The 17773-nt window shown below is 38.4% G+C and overlaps 1 protein-coding gene across 1 annotated transcript; it reads right to left on the bottom strand.

Moving 5' to 3' along the window:
- Nucleotides 1-10020: 10020 nt before the first annotated feature.
- Nucleotides 10021-17748, bottom strand: cyldl (cylindromatosis (turban tumor syndrome), like). The gene is made up of 15 exons (XM_079840965.1): nucleotides 17481-17748; nucleotides 16602-17268; nucleotides 16222-16506; nucleotides 15608-15689; nucleotides 15276-15454; nucleotides 15002-15152; nucleotides 14669-14804; nucleotides 14319-14423; nucleotides 14108-14199; nucleotides 13810-13876; nucleotides 12101-12242; nucleotides 11743-11851; nucleotides 11499-11617; nucleotides 11079-11304; nucleotides 10021-10988 (listed from the first exon to the last, which is right to left on the bottom strand). Exons 2-15 carry the CDS (start codon nucleotides 17034-17036, stop codon nucleotides 10804-10806), a joined length of 2313 nt encoding a protein of 770 aa, XP_079697091.1. The 5' UTR covers nucleotides 17037-17268; nucleotides 17481-17748; the 3' UTR covers nucleotides 10021-10803.
- Between the last annotated feature and the right edge of the window lie 25 nt (nucleotides 17749-17773).

The following is a 17773-nucleotide window of genomic DNA, read 5'->3' on the forward strand; positions in this document are numbered from 1 at the left end:
TACATAATGCTTGCATCTGTTTGCTTCACCAACAAAAATAGTTTTTTTTAACCCTTTCAAGCGTGAGTTTAAAATATTCTAGCTTTTCTAGCTATTTTCTAGCTATTCTAGTGTATTTCTGTATTTGGTTGTGTTGTGAACCTTTGCAGCGTGTTTCTTTATTTGGTTGTGTTGTGAACGATTGCAGCACGTTTCTGTATTTGTGTTGTGAACGTTTGCAGCACGTTTCTGTATTTGTGTTGTGAGTGTTTGCAGTGCGTTTCTGTATTTGGTTGTGTTGTGAACGTTTGCAGCACATGTGTTGTCAAACCGATGAAGATGTTTTCTTTATTTGCTGGTGTTTTTTCTATTTGCATGTGTTTTCTTCAGTTGCAGCGCATTGAGCTCTCTCAGCCACCGTAGTCTTACCATGTCATCAACTACAGTATTCCGATTCTCAAATATGTGTGAGTGTGTTTTGTCGTTTAAAAACCTTTATAAATGATCTTGATCTATAAAGCTTTCCTATAGCTTAAACAGTAGAGCATGGCGCTGGCAACGCCAAGGTCATGGGTTCGATTTCCAGGGAAAGCAAGAATTGACAAAATGTAAAATGTGTACCTTGAATGCAATGTAAGTCGCTTTGGATAAAAACGTCTGCCAAATGCATAAATGTAAATGTAAATGTATAACGTGAGATAATAAATCACGGTTCCTCAAATCTTACCCTGGAGGTCCAATGCGCTGCAGAGTTTAGCTCCAACCCTAATCAAACTCACCTACCTGTAGTTTTCTAATTAACCTGAAGACATTGATTAGCATGTTCAGGTGTGTTTGATTAGGGTTGGAGCTAAACTCTGCAGCGCATTGGACCTCCAGGGTAAGATTTGAGGAACCCTGGTCTAAATGATCTGTCTAAATCTGTGTTAGTGAGCACTTCTCCTTTGCCGAGATAATCCATCCACCTCACAGGTGTGGCATATCAAGATGCTGATAGACAGCATGATTATTGCACAGGTGTGCCTTAGGCTGGCCACAATAAAAGGCCACTCTAAAATGTGAGCACCTTGCTGTTGTTACATAGTGACTACTAAACCAGATTTAGACTACTAACAACATGCGCCAGCACAAACCCTCTTTTACCGTTAAAAAACTACTGTCATGATTTACTAAAGACACACAGTGGAAAAATTTGCGCTAAAAAGGTGTGGACATGCGGTCATTATTCTGGCTGACTTATTACATATGCATTTGTAGTTTCCCTTTCAGACGCAAAATGTATGGGAGGAGAGGGAATCATGCACGGTTATTTACACAAATTTGCGCTCGTCAATGTACTGGTGTTTGCTTTGCACCATTATTGACTGCCTAAAAAAAGCACGTCCTAAACCAGATGCTAACTGGTAGATTGCTGAATGATCCGGCTGCATCTGTGTTCATTAATGTGTGCATCATCAGTAGATCACGAGCAGAACTTTCCACTCCCATCAGCGCTCTTGTGGAATTGCGTTCTCACGCTAATTTGCCCTGTTTAGTAAATCTGGCCATTTGATGTTTAAGTACAAAGTAGGCCTATAGAAAATCAAGATGTGTAAATAAAGCTCCGTAAAAACTATACTTGCCTTTTTGCAACACTATCTTGTAAGTGTGCCCCATTAAGTAATCAAAAGTTCAACACGCACTGGTGGTCTTCACACACACTTGAACACCTGAGTCAAATAAAGGAAATGTCATGTAAGTAGGCAAGTGGCCAAATACCGCAATTGTGGGTATTGGTAGTGTTGTAGTCAAGACCACCTAAACCGAGACCAAGTCGAGACCAAGACCAGCGTGTGCTGAGACCAAGACAAGACCAAGACTTTGTGGGGTTGAGACCAAGACAAGACCAAGACCAGACCAGCACTCCTTAAATTCATCTAAAAGATCCATATCTACTGTCTGAGAAATGACTTATATTTAATGGATAAATACAATTAGAATAGTAAGACACTATAATGCTGTTACCAATCAAATCACTGATAATGAAATTCATGGCACAGAAGTTGCATCTGAATTGGTACAATTACACCTGCATAAATAATGTCCAGATTAATTTAACATTAAAACATTTTATTTAACAGTCACGTAATCCTTTATTCAACCGATTTGTTCAAAGCAGCACATTCGTTTAATAACGAAATGTTGCCGAATTATAGCAAAGACACAGTTTAAAATGTCTTTTAATATTAACTTCTTGTTTATTGAACGTTTCTATAAATCCATATAATTTGCAATCACGCTTATATTCATGAAAATAGCTCTCTTGCGATATTGTTTAATTATAATCTGTTATATAAAAAAAACGAAATCTCAGAATTTTGTGGGCATTTATATTAATTTTGGGCATTTTTGAGACAATGCTGCATTGATTTTGAACCCGGCAGCACAGTAACACAAGAAATCACATTACAAAGAAGTTATTGATTTCATTTTAAGCTGTAAGTTTTACATCAAATAACAATAATGATGTTAAATCAGAAAATTACACCGGCAATTTAATGATATCCTTGCAGTTGTGGTCTTGACTGGTCTTGAGATAAAATCCTGAGTCCTCTAAGTCCGAGAACAAGACAAGACCAAGGAGAAATCCAGTCGATTCCGAGACAAGACCAAGACCATCAAAAAATGGTCTTAAGACCGGTCTCGAGACCAAGATAATTGCTTTACAATAATCACTTTTTAAGTATTTAAGCATTTTTAAGTATTAGTATCAGTATTATTAGTATTATTGATCCTTATGACTTTAAATGCAGAAATACAAGACAGAAGATCTCACAAGATTGTCACACCAGACTTTCGTTTGCACCATTTCTCCCTGTCTTGTTTGTTGTCATAGTGATTAATTTGATTTAGTCATTTTGTTCAAGTGTGTGTCATATCTCCCCTATTCAAGTTCAGATCAGTTTGAGTGTCTTTGTCGGGTCTCGTCTATGTGTAATTGTATTTGGATATACCTTGTTGGATTACCCATTTGGATCATTAAAGCCTGTTAACTTTCATCCTCATCTTCGTCTTCCTTGTGTGTTTACTATTTCACTCACAACCCGTGACAAAGATATGTATAAATAAATCTTGCAACACTTTTTATATTTATTTTTATTATTATAGATAATATAACAAAAGTTCAGTCACCAAATACCACATTCTGCGTCTTATTAGATAAAAGGTTTCACCCATAAATCACATATAGCTAAATATATTGCTAAACACTAATGATTATTAATGGATTTTTTTATATTAGAACTGATTATTACATATTAAAGTGATTGACACAATACAATTATATTTACTACTTTCTTTCACTCCATTTCTGCCTCCCTATGAATGGATTTATTTCTTCTACTGTTGATCAGGGTAAAAAGACAGAAGCTAATGACTTGCATGGCCAAGAATAAGAATTGAAACATGCACATCACACCTTCTTATCCTCCCTCCTACACACAATTTTATTCCACACACAAAGGCAAGATCCTGTTTCTGTGTGTAGCACACTCAATTACACCAACACAGTGGCCATGGTCTGAAGCAGCACTTTGAACATCAGTATTTGCACACTAGGTGTGCGATGTAGAACGTGTCATGCTCATTAAGGATAGCTTTCTCCATATAACCTTTATTATGAAAACTCCTTGGTTCTAAAGATCTCATTTGAGAGGAGGTACTGTAGCCAACTGACCACAACAGTGCCTTGGCAAATAATAAGGGAGAGTTGTGTTCAACATATTGAGGGTTTAATGAGGTTCCCTTTCGAGGGAACTCGCACTGCGTCGGAACGACGAATATGGGGACGCTCCCTAAGCAACAGCGTATCTGAAGTCTGAATGAAACTATTCCAATCCTGATTGGTGTTGCGTCATGACGTAGCTGTGACGGCATACCCGGAAGGTACATAAGGGGAGCCGGCGCATAGTAACGGCAGTTATCGCTCTTCAGCATAGCGCTCTCTGTCAAATTGTCTGTCTATTTATTTGTCAAAAAGCAAATGTCAAAGTGTGTGAATGGCGACTCAAAGAGAGTTTAAGCAGTGTGTGCATCTGTGTCCCCGTTTCATGTCGGGCTCGGACACACACTCGCTTTGTGTGGAGTGTCTGGGTGTTCAGCATGCTAGGGCGGCTCTCGAGGGAGCCGCCTGTGAGCATTGTGAAAGGCTGACACTCAGGCTGCTTCGCTCTCGGCTGGCCGTGTTCGATGAGGCCGGCCAGCCTCGTGAGCCCCATGGTTCTGGACCCGCGGTCGCTGAGGCGGCTTGGCGTCGCAGATCATGGGGTTCACAAAGGGACTTGTCAGATAGGTTTGGGACTGCCGAGGCACTTTCCCACTCTTCATCTGACAGTTCTGATATTCTCCCTCCACGTGTGGAAGCCCGCGCTGCGGCTTCTTCCCCCGGGGTGGAGAATCCTATGTTCACTCTCTCTGGTTCCGAGGAACCGGATGAGTTGGACATCGAGGCGGGTGGTGAAGCACTAAGTGCGTCGCCACTTCATCCACCCATAATTGCCGTTACTATGCGCCGGCTCCCCTTATGTATCTTCCGGGTATGCCGTCACAGCTACGTCATGACGCAACACCAATCAGGATTGGAATAGTTTCATTCAGACATCAGATACGCTGTTGCTTAGGGAGCGTCCCCAAATTCGTCGTTCTGACGCAGTGCTCGTTCCCTTTTTCAGGGAAAAAGGGTTGTATACATAACCCGAGCCGTTTTCTTCCTGGGTTTTTCTCGGAGACCTTGAAGCAGGTTATTAACTAAATCACAGTCTTGTATAGCCAGACGTTTGTATTGTGGTCCTCCAATGCTGGTCAAGAACCGTCTCATTTTACAAAAGGAGACTTTCCAGACCATCTGAAGCCAGAAATGAGGCTTTGTATACACGACAACAATGTACTAGAAACAATAGAAAAAAGTCATCCTTTGCGTTTTTTCGTGTACAGATGACAACTTTGTCAAAACAATCCACGTTCACACAGAACCACGAAAAACGACAAACACTGTATTGCATGCCATGCCAGTAGTTGGCGATGTCACTTTGTAAAGGAACAATACGCCTCTATAGCTGAACCAAACTGAACACGTTTCTGGAGAGCATTTTTTACAAGGGGGTAATCCAGCAGCCGGAAAGCATACCTTCCATAGGGGCATTGCTAACCAAGCCATCACCTGCTGTTAGCATTCCATTGACTCCCATTCATTTTGGCGTCACTTTGACAGCGAATAACTTTACATCTGAGGCGTTTAAAGACTCAATTTGTCCATTTTTTATTTCTAAAGAAACACGACAATGTATAAAAGGCTCCATTACCTTGTATCTTACACTATCCCCCGTAGAAGCCGATTTTGTAAAAATAGGCTAACGATTGTGTCGTAACCAGGCGACTCTCTGTCGCACAGTAGAGAAATTACCGTATAGACCCGTATAGACCGGAGGAGAAGCTTGCAGGCAATCTTTTACTGTCAATAAGGCAATTTATTAAAATAAATAAATACTATGCAAAATGACAAAATAATTAATCAGAATTATACTTACCAAAAGTTGCTCCTGCTCAAGCTCTCCACTGTCAGACAGGTTGCTCACGTCACATCTATGTCGTCAAGCTCAGTCTGAGGCTGCGCAGTACGCTCAGCCATCAGGACGTGAGTGCTTCTAATTGACTTCACTTTCCTCCGTTGAAGTCTATGGGGTCGCTGTGTCCATTTCTTTTACTGTCTATGATTTTATAAACCTAAAGTCAGCCGTTGCCATCTTGGCACCGCATCACTACCGGATAACAGAAAATGGGCAAAGAGGCGGGATGTGGTTGGAGCTGAGGTGACGCAATGACTAACAGATAGCAGACAAACGGCAAGTAGTGACGGCAACGACAATCCACCTGTCACTCAAGTGGCCATGTCCTTAATTATGCAGAACTTTAAGGCTTAATATAATTTAAACGGATGAGTTATAAAAAAAATTCACCCCCTCATGAAGGGCAAAATTAGCTGTATAGACAAAATGTAAATGAACAGCCAAAATGCATAAAAAGTTTGCTGTATTTAGTTGAAAATGGTGTAATGGTTATTTTACTTTAAAAAATGGTTTTAAAGTAAAATTTAAAAAAAGTAAACGCCCCCTGACTCTTTTAGGATTGCCTGAGTGTATTCATGTTCCAGCTCAGGTTTTTATGCTGTTTATTTAAAATAAATGATGCTTTCATGCATTTGTTGGATTGATGTTTTAAATTGACAAAATGTTCTATTTTCCGAGACTCATAATTCCCTCTGGGTTCCCTAGAGCCCTCAAGCCATAGATCTCTTGTCTAAACAGAATTAGCCCTAGAAAATCTACCGTGTTGTCCATGAGTTGTGTGATAGAATCAGAAACATCCATATCAGATTTTACTCATAACTATTGATTTAGTGTCCCAGCAGCTGTGCATATAGGAACCTAACTGACAGTGATATGTGAATGGAATATCTTCTAATGGCCCAACGCAACCTTGGTTTCCCTGGTGACTTCTTTTTATGAAGCAGCATTCAGAAACCTTTTATGACTTGAGAAGCATGTTGCTGAAAAGCATTCCGTCACTTTTTAATTACAATTATTGTTTTTGCTTTGCCATCCCATCACATGCTTAATGCTCCTTTCTAACTCTGGAAAGGTTTAAAAGCAAGGACCAGTGCTCTCCATAATGCATTAAAAACAAAATTGTGTGTAAAAGTACTTCTGATTCAATTAAGGCAAATGATGTCACAACACATGCATTTACAATGAACCGATGACATAAATGAGAATTTTTAAAACCCTGGCACTATTCTTAAAAGGTAATTCTATTTAACAGATCGACCAGATTTGTCAGGTCAAAACAGTTGACATTGACTCCATCCACAGTGCTGAGCTTTGTCAGCATAATGAGGTCATCACGCAGGCAGCACTTTATTGATTTAGAGTCAAGCATTAGAACATTTCCTGTGCCTGTAAACCAGTGCTTGCTGATGACAGGTCTGCTCTTCTCTGTGTCTTTGACAATGCTTTGTGAATTCAGCATATGTTGGCTGTGTATTCACACATTCGCTTTGTTCTAAATCAATGAAAGGGGGCTAACAATGACAGCATGTATATAAAAGAAAAAAAGGAATGCATTCCTTCAAAGGATACAGTAAGAAAGAGAAAGGAAGTGAATATAAGGGCATGGTGGGTGCTTTGAGAGGACAGAAGAGGATATAGTTTGAAAGTGACAATATAATTTGTTATTAGTTGTTTAACTGAAATTAATTTCTTATCTTGCAGATATTACAGCTGCACACCAATTAAACGGGTATTCACAAACATTTAGGCTTCCGTAACAAGACGCATTTTAGAACATACCTTAGTGCTTAACCAGTATTAGAGATTTTTTAATGTATCATATTGGATCATTTTTGCTTAAGGCATCTAAATGCCAAAGTATACTTCACTTTTTACACGTATGCAGGGGTCAGCGTACAGTGTGCGTGATGCAAATTTCCGTCATCAGAAGAATATGCGCACCGCCAGATTTTTGTACGCGCAGGCTGCACATGCGCATTTAATTTTTTGTCAGTATTTACATGGGTTGTAGATTGCTCAAAACATGCGTAGAACACCTGTGTACGCGTATGAGTCAAAAGTATACTTTGCAAGGCTGTGTTCGACTGTGCCTATACGCTCGGGTACACGTAAAAAAACTAAGTATACTTTCGGCTTTAAGTAACGAAATCCAAGTGTATTAGCAGTATGACAGCACAGATTTGTCCCAAATCACTTTTACTTTTCCAGTCTTAAAGGCCAACTGAAGTGACTTGAAATGCGCTGCATTATTCAATGTGTTGACGTAATTTCCACTGAAACATGAAGACAGAGCGGGACCACAGACGGTAAAAAAAATATGGACGTAGTGTCCGTGACGTCACCCATAGGATTCTGAAGAGCAGTTTTGAAGTGTAAAGTAGCTGCGTCACTCCTGTATAATAGAAAATGTGCAAAGAGGCGGGACATGGGTGGAGCTGAGTTGACGCAATGACTAACAGACAGCAGATAAATGGCTATTCACCTGTCACTCAAAGTGGCGCCACCCTTAATTATGCAGAACTTTAAGGCTTTATATAATGTAAACGAATTAATGGACTGCATTTATAAAGCGCTTTTAACAGACCAATGGCCATCCAAAGCGCTTTACACATTGCCTCACATTCACCCATTCACACACCGACGGCGGTGTCAGCCATGCAAGGTGCCATTCAGCTCGTCGGGAGCAGCTGGGGTTAGGTATCTTGCTCATGGACACCTCGACACTTGGTCAGGTGGAACCGGGGATCGAACCACCAACCTTCCGGTTTGTAGACAACCTACATGAACCACTGAACCACTGCCGCCCCATTTTATATTAGTTATAAAAAAAATTCACCCCCCTCACAGTTGTCATGAAGGCCAAAATTAGCCGTATAGACCAAAACCACAATTTGTACCAGACTGTAAACACGTTTTATTCTGCTGTAAAGTTGGGCATTTAAACATGGGGCTCAATGAGATTCTGCTCCCTTCTGGAGCCTGTCCCTAGCAGCCAGTCGATGAATTGCAGTTTAAGTCACTTCCGTATTGGCTTCAAGAGAAACTGCGGGAGGTTGCCACTTGGGGGGGACATATCGAACAGCTCCTCCCCTTTTTAAAATAGCCAATAGCGTTTAGTTTATATCACAGTTCGGTAATTTTTCTCCTAATCTGTAACTGTTTCTCCTCCTACTACCCTCCATATAGCATTCTGTGCAGAATTCAAATGGGTCCGATATGGTTTGTGGTCTGCATCGACTCGTGCAAATGATCCGCTCTGTGCTACATTATTGTGTCTCTAGCCCTCCTATTATTTTTGGGGTCAATTTGACCCCATTCAATGTTTAACGTCTGTAAAAACACGATTGACATCATTTTTTTTTTATTTCGATTGAATTACTTTTCCTAATTTAATGGGGACAACTCTGTAAACATAAAATTAACATCATGATATTTTTCCAATGTCCTGTACACATTTTATAGCATCTGTGTTCTTTGGGGTCAATTTGACCCCAGGCTCTTTTAGCTGTATAAAACATAAGAAATATCAAAATTGTACACCCATTTGTTTAGGTTGTTTTATTGAGGTCACTATAACATGCTATAATTGTATATATTCAATGTAACATTCAAACAACTTCCCTCTGATTTAGGGCTCTAATCTAACCTAACCAAACATATCTGTAGTATTGCGAGAACCACTAGTAGTTCACGTTATTATGGTCCTGCCTCCCCACGTGAATGACAGGGTAGCCATAGTGCTGCTAATGTCATCAAAATTGTTCCAGGGCCCACCAGATATGCTGTCAGACATAAATGACCTGAGACATAAACTTTTGTAAAAAAAAAAAAAAAAAATCATATTCTGGAGGTTTAAATTGCTGGGGTCAAATTGTCTAACAGGAGGGCTAGACCAGGGCAGACTGTGTGTGCGCTGAATTTGCGTGACACTAGTGAAACCAGACTTCATTCGCCCTAAGGGAAAGCATATTTACACGGTCTGAATCATTCCCTATATAGTGCACTATGCGCCATTCACCATGTAGAAAATAGTAAGTGTGAACAAGTGACCAATTTTAGCTGCAGCTCCAGCGCCTATTTTATAATGGGCGTGAGGCTTTAGATTCTAGAGAGCATTTGATTGGACAGAAAATCTGATGAGAAGCTGAAGTGCTGATCTCAACTGATATCATCAAAACCATAAAATCCATATTGGTGGAAGTGAGAAACTGTTTGTTTTGAATGATTCCAAATGCAAATTTTGTCATTGTTTTGGAGCTCACTAGCTTATAGATTACAGTAAGACTAACATATTCATATAAAAATAATTTTGATTTCATGGAAATTTCAGTGGAATCCCTGTTTAATTTTTTTCCCACCTCTTGCTGTCTAAACAACTACTGTTCCTTCAGTTATGGTTATGATGATGTAGTGAAAGACAAAAACAAGAAGACCGTTTGATAAAGGGAGAAATTTAATGAGCTGAGGTCTATGGCTCACGCACAAGCACACACAAGGGAGAGAAAAAGAAAACGTAGAGGATACAGTTCCTGTTCCAAGATATATTTATTTATTGGTTGATCTTTTTCATTGAAATGAAATCATACAGTAGAGAAACACAAGAGCAAGCATGTATAATGAATAGATGTCCAATGAAATTAATCAAAATATTTTGACCTAACGTATGACATTGTGAGCCATACTGTATGTAATCACAATGTCATTCAGCTTTATACAGAATGGACCTCAAAAACCAATAACAACTGAAAATTAGCAATTCATCAATGTTTTATCGAAACAACATCTTGTCAGTATTAAATATCTTGACCCCCTTTTCTATTAACAAGAATAAGGCAGCAGGCTACAGTAGGTCTGCTCAAAGTTAAAAAATAAAATTAAAAATCTTTTCATGATTTTAAAGAGTAGAACATCATTTTAATACTATTTCTTATATACATACAAGGCACTTTGAGAATTTTTTTCAAATTATATCAAGCTGCATCATTCTCATCCAGTTTAAAGAGTGAGTACCACCCACTCAGGCAATACCATATGGGAAACTAATTTACCAGAAAGTGGAAATATTTGACTGATAAATGCTCAAATACAGAGCAGAAGCATATGGTTTCATAAATTCCCTTGAATAGAACATATTATTATTATTATAATCCATTACTAAGCAGACCTAGTCATAAGTAATAAGATTGCACACGCATTTATTGATGTGTACATGTTGATTTAATCAGCGATACAGAGACATGCTCTTGCTCTGATAAAGGTACATGTAACCGTCACAAAAGAGTCGCTTCGCCACACCTTCCATCTCTCGAGGCACTTGATTTGCCAGCTGAGCCAGAGACATATGTAGGTACTGGCCAACCTCTGGACATGCACGCACTTCTGGGATATTATAGCCATTGCTTTCACCTACAAACAGGTAAGTGTATGATATAATGTGCAAACTCAGCAGAAAATGTTGAGTCAAAACGGCCACACATTCCACACACATTCACTTACCAATGCGGTCAGCCATACTATCAAAGAAGATCCAGTCAGTATCCTGAGGTCCGTGTTTTACGAAAGAAACATAGTGGCTGGTCTCTATGCACAGCACAGCAAACAGCTCCAGTTTCTCCCGTGGAGGAGTGCGTGGATCAGACCCTGAACTCTGTGAGTGAGAGAATCCCTGAGGAAGATGCAGGCTTATGGGTGTGTGCCATCGACGCTGCTGGTGAGAGTGAACCTACATAAACAATACATCAAGACAGTTTATGATTATGCTGCATTAAAATGTAAGAAAATTATTTATTGTGAAATTAACAGGTCAGGGGGCACTTTTTAGCATTATTTTTGTCTATGAAGGTGCACCTAAAAAGGACTGCATCAATATAAATGGAAAAGAATATTCAGATTAATGAAAAATGTTTAACACCCTACCTGAGTGGAACATTTCAGACAGAAATATTTGAATCCTGTATCACTAAACAATGTGTCTCTGAAGCACTCGGCACACTCTTCCTTTGCTAGCTGGCCACACAACACACACGGCTGAGGACCTAATGAACAAATGTACATAAACACACACCTCAGATACCTTAATAGAACATGTAGAAACCGGGAAATGCATCAAGAGGAAAGCCCTGAGATATTAATAATTGTATGAGGGGTTAAGACAAGTTACCATCAGCGAGAAGACCTGTGATGTCTAGTTCAGTAGAAGGAATGATTTTTGGAAACATTTTGAAACTCTTCCCTGAGCGAGGCATAGTAAGAATCAGACAGGCAGGCACCTGGAGGAGTAAGTAACAGCCTGATCACACAATAACTTATACATCTAGATTGTGAATCCATTTCAAGAAGATACTGTATCAAGAAAAACACACAAGTTGTATATCCAATTGGATTCACACCAGACATATTTATGCAGAGAGAAACAGCACCATCTGCAGGTCATGCATTGAAGGTCCGACCAAAATAGGACAAATAAAGAACTGAAAGCAGATTCTCAAACACAAAACATGCAAAGAGAAGAAAGATACCTCTGCTAGTTTCAGACTGTTGCTGAAAAACGAATGTTCCAGTAGCTGTTGAACAGTTGGCAGGACTAAATGGTGGTTGTAATCCATAAAGATTTGGTAGTAGTAACAGCTTTGCTCTTTATGTCCACCTTCTGATGGGGTGCTGAAGGTAGATAAAGTAATTCAAATATATGAATACATAAAATCAGACAATTTTGTAGAAACTACAAAGGCATTCTCTTAAGAAGCCTAGACATATTTTGCAGAAGTAATCTCTGAAAATTAGAAAGAAACAAGAACCTGTTTATAACAGCGATTCGGTGTAATAATATATGGATACTTAAGGGCATATTTACACTTGGTCACTTCAAGTGTTTTTACAGATCAGATAGCAAAGGGATAGTTCACCAAAAAATGTAAATGACCCCGTAATTTACTCACCCTCAAGCCATCCTAGGTGTATATGATATTCTTTTTTCTGACGAATACAATCGGAGTTATATTAAAAAAAGTCTTGGGTTATCCAAGCATTATAAGAAAAATATCCATATTTAAAACTTTATAAAGTAAAATATCTAGTCAAGTCAAGTCAACTTTATTTATATAGCGCTTTTAACAATGTAGATTGTTTCAAAGCAGCTTTACAGTGTTAAACAGGAAAATAATGCAGCATAATTTTATTCAGCTGTATAGCCATTCTGGAAAATTTTCAAGTATCATACAGTGACAGTGTGGGCTTTAGATCAATAATTTGATCAGTAATTTAGTTTAAATGGTTAATTTAGTTTATTATTTAGATGTATTTCGATGTTTAGTTGAAAAATTTTGTGTCCCCAACTGAGCACGCAAAGCCAGAGGCAACAGTGGCAAGGAAACCAAAACCCCATTAGGTGACCTAATGGAGAAAAATAAACCTTGGGAGAAACCAGGCTCAGTCGGGTGCCAGTTCTCCTCTGGCCAATTAACAAACAGTGTATTATTATTATTATTCTGGCAGTTTTACAGCTCGGAGGTCATAATAGATCAGAATATTCGAGGGACCGGGGGCAACATGCTGGAGACGGGTTTATTGAGGATGCATCTAGCTTACGGTGGACCGCCTATCACATTCAAGCTAGATATTTTTTCTTAAAAAAAAAAAAAAAAAAAAAAAAAAAATAAAAATAAAAATCGCTTCAGAAGGCCTTTATTAACCCCCCTGAGCTGTGTGGATTACTTTTATAATGGATGGATGCACTTTTTTGGACTTCAAATTTTGGGCTGCCATTTACTGCCATTATAATACTTGGAAGAGCCAGGACATATTTTAATATAATTCCGATTGTAATCGTCTGAAAGAAGAATGTCATATACACTTAGGATGGCTTGATGGTGAGTAAATCACAGGGTAATTTAACTATCCCCTTTAACTATTTCTTTTTACATTTGGCCACATACTCCTGTTACACCTGTTTTTTCACAATCAATAGTTATTTGATCACAGAAAACGATCACAAAACAAAAATGGTCATATTTTAGGGCCTATTTACAGGCCCTAAAATATGACCATTTTTGTTTTGTTTAGCATTGTCCTTTATAATATAAATACATATATAATAGTTGGGATCAATTATTTGGCACTATCTCAAAAAGTACAAAGAATAATGAATGAAATCATGAAGGGAACAAAATAGCTTAAGTCCCCTGAGTCCCCTGAAAAATATGATAAATTCAATGAAAATGTGCCCTACCAGAGTTTCAGTGGTGGATCTAGAGAGAGAATCTCTTGCATGATGAGAGAGAGGAATTCTTCGGGATCTGCACACATCAAGAAAAACACTATGCTTAGTCCAATTCCATAAAACAGCCAAGAGATCTTTTATAGATAATGAGATATAAATAATTTGTGGAAACAGCTGTGTAATATTTTGGATCTGCGTTTTGATGACTTGCAGAGAAATGTAAAGTTGGATATTTTCCTTCAATATTCTGTTTGAAATCTGACATAGTTAACAAAGATATGGCTTTGACATCAAGAAGATAGCGTACCCTTCTCATCTGTGGTGTAAGTGGGACAGCGTTCCCGATTTTGTAATTGCTTCCGAAGGTTCATCACACTGCGCTCTGATACAAAACCATGTCTGTAAATATGAGAGAAAATGTGGTTATTCGAGCTCTCCCATACATGTGCTGTAAGGGTGGCTGAAATTTATATTTTACAAAATAAAAAAAATATATCAATACAAAGTTGAAAGCTCACTTGCGGAGAGGATTGACAATGCTTTTCAGTAGAATGCTTTGAATGGTTTGATGTTGCGTGGACTTAAAAAGCAGAGAATCCAGAACTGATGAACAGGAAAACACACTGGATAAAAAAAAAAAAAACAGAAACGAGATCATGCCATATTATTCAACTGTTGAGAAATGAAAACTAATATACATTCAAATTGTGTGTTCATTTGTTGATTTTACTTTTCTAATTGCTATTTGGGCAATTCACATGAAATCTGTACATTATATATACTTTATTCATATATGTACTTTATGCAATATTCAGCAAAGTGTATAACTCTTTTCATCTTCAACCAAGGGTCTATGATAAGTTCTAACCTGAACAGGGCAGAGTCCATATAACAGGAGTTGCAGTGACCCTGAATGCCCTTCATCTGACCAATCAATCGCTTTGGTACATCTTCTGTTCTAATAGGTGGTACATTCTCCTCTTCCACGGATCCAAATGTCTTATCTGTTACAGAGAAAAAAGAATGAGGCACAAAAGTAAAGTTACAGTACAGTAGGTGGTGACGCATATTGTGGCCATTATCTACCAGTGCAGTCCTTGAGAAAGTTTCACTTTCTACTGCTAAACACCTGACACACCCGCTTCTGGAACATTGTCATTTAAAAAAAATCTATAGGTGAGGACTTATAACCAGGTCTTACCAGAGTGTCCATTAAACACTTTCTCCTTTGCAGCAGAGAAACGATCATCAGGTTGACAAGATGACAATTTCACAAATAAACCACTTTGTGGAGGACATTTAAAGTACTGTTTTCCTTTATATGTTCCATTACTCACTCCACTGCCTTCCTCCTAGGAACAAATACATATATTAATAATTACAGAACAATTGGCTGGGTGGTTTTAATATATTTCAGAACTACAGGAAATCCTGAAAGATGACAATTGATACATTATATAAAGAATATAGCCTACCACTTCCAGCAAAGCACTCTTCTCAGGATAATCAGGTAAATACCCAATCCAGCGTACAATTCCATAAGCTAGTTTTTCTTTCAAAATAAATTGCACAAGGGAGCCAACAGAAATGTCTCCAGAATCAGTAACACCCCCCATCTCTGCGCTCTGAGAAGTGTCCATTTTTTCAGTTTCATCTGGTTATGAACAAAAAAAAAAGTTGTTTTATGAAACTAACTCCATTACATTGAAAGGATAGAAATTATTGCTCATGTAAATGCTAATCCCCAAATACTTATACCCTGGTTGTACTAGGTGCTCTTCTGTGTAAGTACACATGCATATGTTACCTTTATTTAACAGTTCCTCTTTGATTACACAATCCAATGGGACTGTCATCTCTCCCCCTTGCTTCCCCTCTTCATCTTTATCCTGAGAAGAGGAATGTTTTAGGAAATCATCCTGACCTTTTCCCATAACACTGTACTAAAACTCATCTTTGTGTGACAGGTGAAAATGTCATGTGTAAATACTGTTTTGTTTTTCTTATACATACATCTTTATTTAATATTCAGTGTTTTATGCAATCTTCTTTTAACTTAAATTTAGTTGATCAGTAATGTTAAAGCTATTTTTATGCTGTTGTACGTATCAAAATATCCCTTATGGGAATAATAAAGTATAAAGTATATCTAAGTCCGAGTTTTAGTTTTATCTTCAGCTATTACAGGAATATTTCACCCCAAAATAAAAATTTTGCTCTTATTTAATCCCTCTCATTTTTTTTCCAAACCTGTATGCTGTTATTATCTTTGTAGTTTTTTTCTTCTGTGGAAAATTTCTTCAAAATTTCTCCTTTGGTATATGACTGAACAAAGCCAAACAGGCTTAGAACCACAGTAAACAATTCATTTTGGGTCAAACTATTCATTTGGATCTCTCTAATGAGAAAGTCAGTACTCACAGTAGATATGAGAACCATTTTACCATCTGGGTTGTCCTTTATAGCCATAACCATGCCATGGTGAACATTTTTGTCATCAAAAAAGGTTACTCTGTCTCCAACAATAAGAGGCTCAGTAGATGTCATGGACAGGGAAGACTGAGTTGGTAGTGACGGCGCCGAAGGTTTATCATCCACTGGTTTGATTCTTGAAAAAGGGGCAAAAATGCCTGAGTTTCTGGGACACGTGAAGTAAGTTTTTGAGAGGAAGGAACCATCATTTTGGCCTTTTCCTGCATCTTCACCCTAAGAACATAAGATAATACAGGACTTCCATAAATTCCATTCTCTTTCTCTCTCTCTCTCACTCTCTCTCTCACACACACACACAGGTTACTCACTTGCAGTTCCACCCCAAAGAAAACTCCGGCTATAGGATTAGAGGCACAAGACGTGATACTGCCAATATAACGAATCACACCTTTGAGCCACTGCTCTTTATATTCCACGTACACCTTACAGCCTTTGGACAGACTTGAAGCCTCCTTTAAAGATTTACAATCGTTCAGTGCCAACAGTCGTTCTTCATTTGATTCAACAGCAAGCAGTAATTCTGCTAATCCGGGTGACAATGGCTTCAGAAGAACTTTATCAAGATTTACATCCCATGTTGTACCCATACGAACAACAGGCAAAATGTTTGTGTCGTTCCTCTTTTGCTTTGCATCAAGTCGTTGTTTATCTATGAAGCATATTTCACCAGCCTTTATGTACCCATTTGGTGAAGGTGGTTGTGCAGTTATGATGAAGTATATCTTCTTGTCGGCTGAATCCATTTCTTGAAAATGTCACTTGGAGAACTGAGTTATGTCAGGCTTTCAAGTTGATATCAGTGTTTCCAATATGGGAAAAGGCCTAAGTTATAGCACTGGAGTCAGTTATTGTTCACTTCCTCTGAGCAATGCATATTCTTCCTCTACAGGCACGGTGCGTCATTCATATATTTCCAAGTTGACAATAGTAAATCATTTAAAACAACCGTGCTGGTAGATGCTGTGTAGACACTCTCTGCAAAACAGTCAATAGTTAGTGATAGCAAGGTTTGTTTGGTAATTGATATATTGACCTGGTAGACTGTCTATGGCTAAAATTAATGATGTTTAAATGAAACTTTAGGAAAGTTTTTAGGTTAACTACTCCGAAGCTACATCGTTAAATTAATTTCTCAAAACAACTGTGTAAACATTCGAACGTATTATGCTCATCATTACTTAACTTACCGATGTCAGTTAGTACTTTCGATTTCTGTAAGTTATCCAAAACCGAAACTCGTTAAAAACTGTCGACCTTCTTCCAAATAAGAAATACACAAGTTGCTAGAATAATGCTGTGATTGTCAGAGGTTTAAGTCTAAACGAAACTAATCTCCAAACATATTGTCGGTCTGTAAAGTTTCTTACAACAAGCGCAGATTATTTGAGCTCGAAAACAAAACTGTAGAATCATCTGTTGAGAGGCGTGTTGTGATTGGATGTTGCTTCTCTACGTAATCACCGGCGTCGTCGCGATTTTA

The sequence above is a fragment of the Gobio gobio genome (assembly GCF_949357685.1).
Source record: "Gobio gobio genome assembly, chromosome: 17".
Taxonomy (NCBI): domain Eukaryota; kingdom Metazoa; phylum Chordata; class Actinopteri; order Cypriniformes; family Gobionidae; genus Gobio; species Gobio gobio.